Raw genomic sequence first — 9658 nt, forward strand, 5'->3', positions numbered from 1 at the left:
ACACAAGATCCAGGGGGCGTGGTTGGATCCAGATCCAACTCCTCCCACCTTACATATACCTAAACCTACCCATCTCCATCCCCGATCCCTAAACCCACCCTTCTCCATCCCTAAACCTACCAATCTCCACCCCTAGATGTGGATCCAACCACGCCTCCTGGATCTTGTGTTCTGCAGTGAGGGCTACTGGTTTGGCTCAGTTAAGAATCTCCATAGGATCCTATAGGCCCCTCTAGTGGCAGTAACCATAATTTTATGACTCTTTTTTTTTTTTTTTCCACCAGATGACAGAAAGACTCAGTGACCCCATTCCAAGTTCATCTGTAGGTTTTTGATGAAAATGGAGTCTTTCGTTTTTTTGTTTTTTTTTTGCTGAAATACTGTGACAAAATTGCTTATTTGCTCATATTTTCTTAGAAATATCCAGAATTTAAGGTACATAAAATAAAAATCACCAAAAAATAATAAAAAAAAACCCTACATAAATAATTAGAAAAAATTATAAAAAGTGATCAAAATTAGCTTTCTGGACTAAAATAAAAATTAGTGTCATTTTAAGCCTTCGGGTTATTTTGACCCGCGAGGGACACTTTTGTTACAGGTACGGGAGGGACGCACAAAGGTTAAATAAATTTACAATAGCAAAAACAATGCTATGTGTTTAATTGTATATTTAACTACCAGTTACCAGCAAGTCACTGTCTTAATGAGTTGTTTCATTAAGTAATTTCAATGGTTTGTTTAAACGGCTAATTAATTCAGTCATTGAATCATTCATTAAACTTCGTTCAAATAGCTGATTCATTAAACTGATCATTCTCTGTGGATTCATTCAGTAATGAAGCACTGATATGCGCTACTCTGAAAAGCAAAACAGTTCTGCCTGTTGTTTCAGTTATTTAATTGTGTCTAAATTGTAACGTACAGTATTTATTTAACTACTTCATAAATTCACTATGACTTTTGCAATTGTGCTTTTATTTGGTAGAGAACAGCACTGTTGCTCATGTGATATTGCGTGACTATATCTTTTGGTGTAAATATAAGACAAAAACTCAGGCATTCTACTGGTGTTAAATATCACATTGTGAAAGGCAAATTTTTGTTTGATTTTTGCAAAACGAGTGACGTTGTTAAATCAATTTCGTTATTATCATAGACGATACATATCACACATGTGGCACGCTTCCTCTGTTTATTCTCCCAAGTGTCTTACCAAAAAGTAGAGATCTCAGTGCTTCATTTGTACACATAGTTCTTACTAAAATGATCGAGCTGCTTTCTGCTGTAACTTGCTATAATGCAACACAGCTGTACGAAGACCTGACATTTGATGATACAATGAGCTGTACCATCTTATGCATCAGGATTGAAATGGCAAAGTCGGCCCTGCCAGAGAATGCATGCCAGCTAGACAGTCGGTACTGGAAGATCACAAATGCAAACGGAAATGTGGAGGAGGTCCGTGGCCCTGGTGTTGTGGGTAAGAGCACATCCCTGTAAGCTAAGAGTAAATCAGAACAGTCTGCATTGGTAACAGAATTATCAAGATAGGACATTCTGAGTCTGATGATACACAGGGCAACTTTTTGAGCAATGTTTCCGTTAACGGGCAACCAGGTGAGACACAGGGCCTACAACCGATCTAAAATATCCAGATAGAAATTTGTTACCTGTTCTCAATGTGAAAGTGCTCAAGCAATATTGTTAAAAAAGTTGCCCCATGTATCATCAGCCTAACAGTATCTTTATGTCCATGTAATTCATTGTTACAGCTACTCTACTTTCTAAAGAATGTCCTGCTTCTGTTTTTTGCATATGATGAACATGCAGGCGAGTTTCCAGTGATGACACCCGGTAAAGTTCACGAATACGCCAGCTGCACCACATTTTCCACCACCTCCGAGTACATGGAAGGCCACTACACATTCCACCGGCTCAAGAACAAAGAGGAAGTGTTTGACGTTTCAATCCCACGCTTCCACATGGTGTGCCCACCATTCCGTGAATCAATGGTGCGGTCGGTAAGTCGCTATTTATGTCTTTCTGTAATGTCCAAGAAAAACGAATATCCAGGATGCTAATGTGTGTACATTTGTCATTTGAACTCCCTCATTCTGTGTTTGTCTCCCTCATTTAGAGCTCAGTCAGTGAGGTGTCTGCTCCTTATGATGAGGAGAACTCATCGGACACAGATGACTACGAGGAGGGAGAAATGCGTGGCATGAACATGGCTGACCCAGGAGGATGCTGCCCTCGGCATGTCTGATGCACTTTTACATGTCCCCGGCCAACACCCGCCCACAGATACTGACGCACAGACACACTCACACAAACAGGAGAGCAGGAGGACAAACAGCGCTTTTAGGCATCCATTGTTTATTGTACAGCGCTCTTGTGCCTGTCACCTCTTGAACGTTTTCTCCAGTTTCTGAGGGCATGTGTCTGGTTGTGGCATATCTGTGTCTGTGGACGTGTGAGATCATTGTACGTGTGTTTGAGACTGCAAGTGTGTTTTGTGATTCAGAGAGAGGGAGTTTATTTGAATGTGTGTGAGATTCTGTGAGATTGGCTCTTCTTGCCTGGGTTTCACAATGACCTGCCACTTAGCTAAAGAAATAGTTCAGCCAAAAATTGAAATGTACTCATCTTTATGTCGTTCCAAACCTGTATGTCTTTCTGTCTCCTGTGGAACACAAAAGAATATTTGAGTATATTTTGTCCATGCAGTGAAAGTGGAGTCCAGTGTTGTTTTGGACTTATTGTTCAAAAACAGACAAAAGACATGTTCGACAGAAGTAAGACAATCATACAGGTTTGGGACGACATGGTGACAAAATAGTTATTTTTGCTTGAACTATCCCTTTAAATCCTTACAATTACAGAGCACGAGGAGAAATTATGACACTACTATTAGCAGAAAAGTACACACACACTGTATCACGGTCACATTTTTCTTCTTTAAATCCTGTGCAAAAGGTAAATGATCAGAAAAATGTCTTTGTTGTACAGTTCAGTTTTTCAGAATGAAATCTAGGCAGACTAAGAATTTCTCTGCTTTTTTCTTCCTTTTCCCTTCCGAATGGGAATGTGAGCTAATCATACTTAGAGATATGTACGATTTAGATTTTCATTTATGACTGCAATTATATGTCATCATCTTTGTAAAATAATGCTGTGCAGTGAGATTTTTCAACAGTTTGCTATTATGTTCTGTTTAGGCCTATTGAACCAATCAGATTAGTTAATAACTCCTGGTTTTTTATTTTGTATGTGTGAGGGTTTATTTTTATTTGGAGTAAATAAAAAGGTAATGGTGTATCAATACCGTGTTTCACTACTACATTGTTTGTTTACATTTTTGTTGTGATCAGGATGCTTTCTACTATCTCAGCACAAAGAGGCCGTTGATCTATTTTTCACCAGCCAGTCTCAGTGCTATTGTCTCATGCTCTGGAATATCTCTGAAAACACTTATTGTTCTCACAACACAAAACTTAGTCATTTCTATCACTGTGACCCAAACCCTAACCCGAACCCACACCGATAGTGTCAATTGTCGTGGCAACATGTTGAAGAGGCCTTGTTGTGGTCAGACTGATGTTTCTTTGTTAAGCCGTTTTGTTTTTTGGCACACATTTCCTCCCACCTCTTTACTCATTCATTTCAACTATTCTGGAAGAGAGAAAATGCAAAATTTCTGTAACATATCTTAAATACTTTGACAAACAATTCATTTTGAAGTGCCCACACACTAGGACTAATACATCAGACATATAGGCTTTTCATGCCAGATCACTTCAAATCACATTTCGTTGCACACCAGTGTATATTTAATGGTCCTTTATGCCTACATGTGAGTGATTGTGATCATGTGTGTTCGTTGCTGAGAGCCTCACATATTTCAGCTGTTCTTGTGCTACAGCAAAATGAATCCTTGTGTGACCCTGTGTCCAATAATGGGCCATTTACTAAGCCACTGTCTGCTGAAGCCTGAACTAGATGTGTGGTCAAATTGTGTTTTAAAAAAAATTGCATATACATAAGAATGTAACTCTTATACTGCTTCAGCATTTTATAAGAAGGAAAAAAAATCTTCAAGAGGACCTGAGCGTATGTGCATGTAGCATAAAGTCAGGCGTGCTGATCAACAGTCAGAAAAGGTTAAAAACAAGAATTGTTAAGAGAGACGAATGACATGAAAGTAATGTGTCTTGTTTATGCAAGTAAGAATATAAACATTGTACATGTATGTTGAACAATGGGATTTTCGCTCTTAGTATATTGATTAAGCTGAGGAATAGAAATCTTTAATATTCTGCTTTACTCAGGATACTGAGTAAATATTATAGAAAAGGTTGCAGGTTCATTCAGAACAGAATAGCAATGGAATTCAACAGTTACAGAAATCACAATGACACTATTAATATTGTACTACAGAATAGCTCAGTTTTAGGGTGACCTGTCCCTGACTAATGTACAGCTGTGATTAATCAATTCTTTTAATGATGAATTGTTATAGCAATATTATTTATTCTTTTTATCTCTTAAAATAAAATGAACACACAATACCCGATAATTTCTTTTCAATATTTTAGGACAGTAGAATGGTATACAATGAAAGCACAAAAGATTAATTGAAAGAGCATTGTGGGCGTGTTTAGGAAAGCGTAAGTGGCTCAAGCTCTCCAGTTTTCAGACTGGTTTGGATGTGTCTGTGATTGGATACCTTCTTCACACTGGGGTAAGACTACAGAAGAGTAACTGAGAGATTATGGCATACTGCTTAGTATATTCTGAGCTTGTGAACCAGGCTGATTTAGATTGCATTTTTACAACTTTTAAAACTATAAAGCATTAAATATACTGACTTTTCCAGGACACTATGTTTTTTTCTGAGGTTATGGTAGAAAATTATGATAAAATGTGACATTTGATTTAAGGTAGTCATTGGTTTCAGTTTTATGAATACTATAGATTCTGAAAAGAAAATCAATCCATAATTTCATGAAAGGGAGACGAGCTGTCACAGGGTCAGAGAGTCAAATAAATTCTTATCTTTTTGTAGTTGGTTATCTCTCCAAACATAATTTGTATTATTATTATTATTTATTTGTATTTATTTATTTATTTTTGTGAATCCTACCGAAAATATAATTTAAATGAAGTTGTTGGGTAAACAATAAAACACTGGTGTACATTAATGGCAGTATATCAAGTAGTTAAATTTTAACTTAAAGGTTGAATTGTGTTTTCAGAACAAGCATATTTATTCGTTTTTTATTATTTAAATTTTTTTTTTATAAATGTCACACTGTGTTAAGTGTTATGCCATAAATTAAACATATGTTATGTATAATATATATTGTATTTTTATGGTTCAAGATGATTCATTTTGATCATGTGTGTTCATTGCTCACAGCCTCACATATTTCAGCTGTTCTTGTGCTACAGCAGAATGAATCCTTGTGTGACCCTATGTCCAATCATGGGCCATTCACTTAAGCCACTATCTGCTGAAGCCTGAACGAGATGTGTGGTCAAATTAATTGTGTTTTTTAAAAATTGCATATACATAAGAATGTAACTCTTATACTGCTTCAGCATTTTATAAGAAGGAAAAAAATCTTCAAGAGTAACTGAGCGTATGTGCATAGCATACAGTCAGGCGTGCTGATCAACAGGAACGGGTCAACAGTCAGAAAAGGTTAAAATGTTCTTAATGTTCATAGTTATTTGTTTTTATTGTTATTATTATTATTGTTTTTTTTATGAATGTCACATTGTGGCAAGTGTTATGCCATAAATTAAACATATGTTATGTATAATATATATTGTATTTTTATGATTCAAGATCCAGGATGTTGATAAAAGGCTGACATGTTCAGAATGAAGTTCAAAAAACAAATAATACAACATAATAGATTTAATAATGTCTAAAGCTTAATGATTATGTAAAATAACAAGCGAACAACAATAATAGTTGTGGTCGTAGTTGCGGTAATAATAGTAGTAGATAGCTTAATACAGGCCAGATAATCGGTCAAAACGGGATGTATCTCAGCAAATCTATGTACTCCTTAGATTACCCACAATTCTTTCTCTTATAATTATGTTAGTTAATCTTTTAAAAAAATGTAAAAATTGTCTTCATATGCTCATCATCATGTGGTTCCAAACCGGCGTGATTCTGTTACTTCTACGGTACAAACAAACAAACGAATGAACAAATAAATACATACATACAATTTTTTGAAGAATAATGGTAACCAAACAGTTTTGGTGATGGTTGACTCACCAAACACCATTATGTTCCACAGAAGAAAGAAAGTCACACAGTTTTGGAACAAACTGATGGTAAGAAGCAACTACAGGCTTGGTGTTTATGCATTAACCTGTTACAAGTCTAAAGTTTGAGATCAGTCTGCAAATTTATGAATGAAATTTTGGATGAATTTGATTTTTAAATCTAAATTTTGAATGAACATATCATGCAGTCACATTCAGACAAATTCAAATTGTACGTTATTCAGATTCCTCTCTCTCTCTCTCTCTCTCTCTCTCTATCAGGATTAGACTGGTAAACCGAAGGCATTATGAAAGCTTCTGTTGGAGTGTGTGTGGTGTTCGTTCTGGCTCTGGTGGGGCTTGGTATGTTTGCACCATGCATAAGATGTGTTTTTGTCATATTTTGCATTACTATTCTTGCAAAAAAATGTATCTCTGTCTTTGTCTTTTAAGGCTCTGCCATTAAATGTTACAGTTGTAAGGACTACACGGGCACATGCTCTAAAATTCGAAACTGCTACTATGATGATGCCTGTGTGTCCGTCTACGAGAGAGGTGCCAGTTCACTCATTCTTAGAAAATAGTGTCTTTCTGTATTCTAACAACGACCCTTTAATGACCCTTTGACTTTGCATGACATAACTCTCTGTTAACCCCCTTTTCTTCTAGGTGGTGACACATACAGGCAGTGTATAAAGTACTCCGATTGTAACTACGACGCAATCGGCGAGAAATTTCCCAAAATATCCAACTTCAAGTTCTCCTGCTGTACCACTGACCTGTGTAACACAGCACCTGTGTCCGTGTCCAGCCGCTCTGTGGTGGGAATACTGCTCTCACTAGCACTCTTCTGGTGGGGTGTTCTCTAAAACGCTTCTGCATTGTTCCTCGTAAAGCTGGTAGTGGTATCATGCAGTGAGAATGCAGAGATCTTCTATATCTTGAGTTAAGTGGTCAAAGAAGCATTCACAGCTTAAATCTCAGCTGTACGTTAAAACTATGTGTGCTCACTGCTAAAGCTTGTAAGCTAAAGCTTGTTTTTTTTTTTTTTAGTTTTGCACTTAATAGTGAAAGGGAAACCATCTGATTATAATTTATTGTATTCAGTGCTGCTTTATGTATGTGTACTCTTTCACGGCTAATCCTGTTACCCAGAAAAGTGGTACGAGTGAGTGGGTTACGAGGGAAGCTGACATTTTCAAAGGGTTAATGTATCATATCATCGTCATTTTCATAAAAACCCTTTACGCCTGCTTTTCCAATGCCTTGTTTACGAATGTCTTTTAAAACTTAAAATCTCTTGAAAAACATTGCGTGCAATATGTAGACATGTAGTCTTTTCAGTGTGCTGATTAGCTTCTTGTTACCACTATAGCCAGCGAAACTTACTGAACCTTTATGTGACCAATAAAAGGAACATGCAGTTTTATGCAAATTGAGAGTTTGAGAATTCTGTTTAATATTTACAATGATTCCTTATAGCTGTTTATTGGCAACTTACTATGCTGGAGCTGTTTAGTGTGTAATTTATGTTGTAAAACAAAATGTGATGTCTCTTCAGCTAATGTTAACCACATTACTTAACCATTCGTACCAGCCATAGGGTCTTTAACAGCCATAACTAACAAGTATCACTGCAGCACCCCATTATTTATAACTATTATTTATGCGCTTTGTTTCAGGATTTTTTTTTTTCTGGAGTTAATTAATATAATTAATAGTTCTCTGTAAAAATAACGTAAATAAATGTTTTTTGGCCATTCCCTTTATTGCTTTAAAAGTGACAAACTATTCCTTATTTGTGGAATGTCTGCCCAGACTGATAATAAAAGATAATAAAAAAATGAAATATGTGAATATGTATATATATTTCAACTACAGATGCAATTATGCAGATGAATGTGAACAAGAAAAGGGATACTGTATGTTAAATATGAATAGTGTGTTGGGTATTGTTTGGGTATCATTATGTATCTGCAACTGTTGTTACATTCAGATTTAGGCAAATTTCTTAAGAGATTTAATCAAACTATAGATTTGTCTCACAGAATATGCTGCGATTTCAAATATTTCCTTTTTCACATTTTTCTAAACACTTTTTTTATGGGCATGTTTCATTTTATAGTGGATTGTTGCGTTTTGATGGCGAAAAAAATAATCAAACATAAAAGATCTGAATTCATGCTGAGGGCAGTGCAAATATCAAATTCATTTTGAGGAATGCTTAATATTTTCTAATACATATAGAATTAAAGGCATGCAAATATAAAGTAGGTTACAGTAAGTACAATAATTGGATATACACAATTATTTATATTGCATGCTATTTTTAAAATAAGAACTTATCTTGTACCACTTAATGTCTGTACATCTCCAGTTATGCATGGCTCTAAAATGCATAAATATGGCCTATCAGTTATTTTCTGGTTGGAGTTATTGGACACTGATGCAAGAGATGGTACATAGTTCTTCTTATGTACAATTTATAGTTTGACCCAGTGCTTTGCAAACAGAGTGTTTAACTCATGTCATACATATGACCTCACGACCTTTTTATAGACCCTCACTATTTGTACAGCTGAGATCAATTGGGAACAAGAGAGAAAAATCTGTGAATATCTCTCTGGCACTGATTGGCTAGTGTGAAGTGTATATTCGACATATACCTGTATATGTTATGCAGTAACCAGGACCGTCACAGGACAAAATCTTTAGGGTGGGCCTCCCACTGGCTCAGTGTTTTTTGTTTTATTAAATAATTGGTCTAGACTAGTTCAAATAGAGATGCAAACAGGAAATTTCATCTGCTTCTTCCACTGCTAATAAAAGTCTCTCTGAGCAATGTCTCGTCTCCTGACTACTCTGCACATATTCATTACTAGTTTGAGATACAAGTTACATTTTTAAATATTTGCTGTGTGTCATTGCGTTGCATCATAAATAGCTGTCCTGTTGACTCTGTCAAGATTTTCTTCAAGACAAAAGACTTTCCCTTTTTCATTCTGATTGAGTGTCAACATGTAAAAACACACAAAACCCACAATAGGGAATCCCTGAGATTGAGAAGAGTAAATTCACGTTAATTTTGCCATGTTTGATATGGCAAGTTTATTGTTTATTTTCTGCAACCCACCATACCAAAATCTCTTGTCCAGACCAATTTTGGAAGAAGCAGTCAGAAATAAGACTTAGAAAATTATAAACTTGTAGTTAGCTCCTATATAAGTTCCTCTGTGATTGTATTCTTTGAACTTCTCCCAAAGTTTCAAGTAACCCATTATTTGTAAGAATGCATACTATATTTGCTAATACAACCTTGTGTATGAAGTGGTAGTGTTGGCCAGAGGTATGCTGTTTGCTACAGTGAAAG

At 35.9% G+C, this 9658-nt stretch overlaps 2 protein-coding genes across 2 annotated transcripts in view; both read left to right on the forward strand.

Annotated features, from left to right (window-relative positions):
• fbxo3 (F-box protein 3) overlaps positions 1 to 2658 on the forward strand; it is a 13820-nt gene extending 11162 nt beyond the window's left edge. Inside the window, exons 9-11 of the mRNA XM_016472047.1 lie at positions 1368 to 1483; positions 1834 to 2024; positions 2141 to 2658. Coding sequence (XP_016327533.1) covers positions 1368 to 1483; positions 1834 to 2024; positions 2141 to 2269 — 436 coding nt within the window. The 3' untranslated portion in view covers positions 2270 to 2658. The remainder of the gene's footprint in view (positions 1 to 1367; positions 1484 to 1833; positions 2025 to 2140) is intronic.
• Positions 2659 to 4689: 2031 nt separating this feature from the next.
• LOC107677235 (CD59 glycoprotein-like) lies at positions 4690 to 7891 on the forward strand. The gene is made up of 4 exons (XM_016472061.1): positions 4690 to 4744; positions 6571 to 6651; positions 6742 to 6843; positions 6958 to 7891. The coding sequence occupies exons 2-4, from the start codon at positions 6597 to 6599 to the stop codon at positions 7155 to 7157; spliced, it is 357 nt and encodes a 118-aa protein (XP_016327547.1). The 5' UTR covers positions 4690 to 4744; positions 6571 to 6596; the 3' UTR covers positions 7158 to 7891.
• Positions 7892 to 9658: the final 1767 nt, after the last annotated feature.

This window comes from Sinocyclocheilus anshuiensis, unplaced genomic scaffold (genome assembly GCF_001515605.1).
Source record: "Sinocyclocheilus anshuiensis isolate Anshui unplaced genomic scaffold, SAMN03320099.WGS_v1.1 scaffold1677, whole genome shotgun sequence".
Classification (NCBI taxonomy): domain Eukaryota; kingdom Metazoa; phylum Chordata; class Actinopteri; order Cypriniformes; family Cyprinidae; genus Sinocyclocheilus; species Sinocyclocheilus anshuiensis.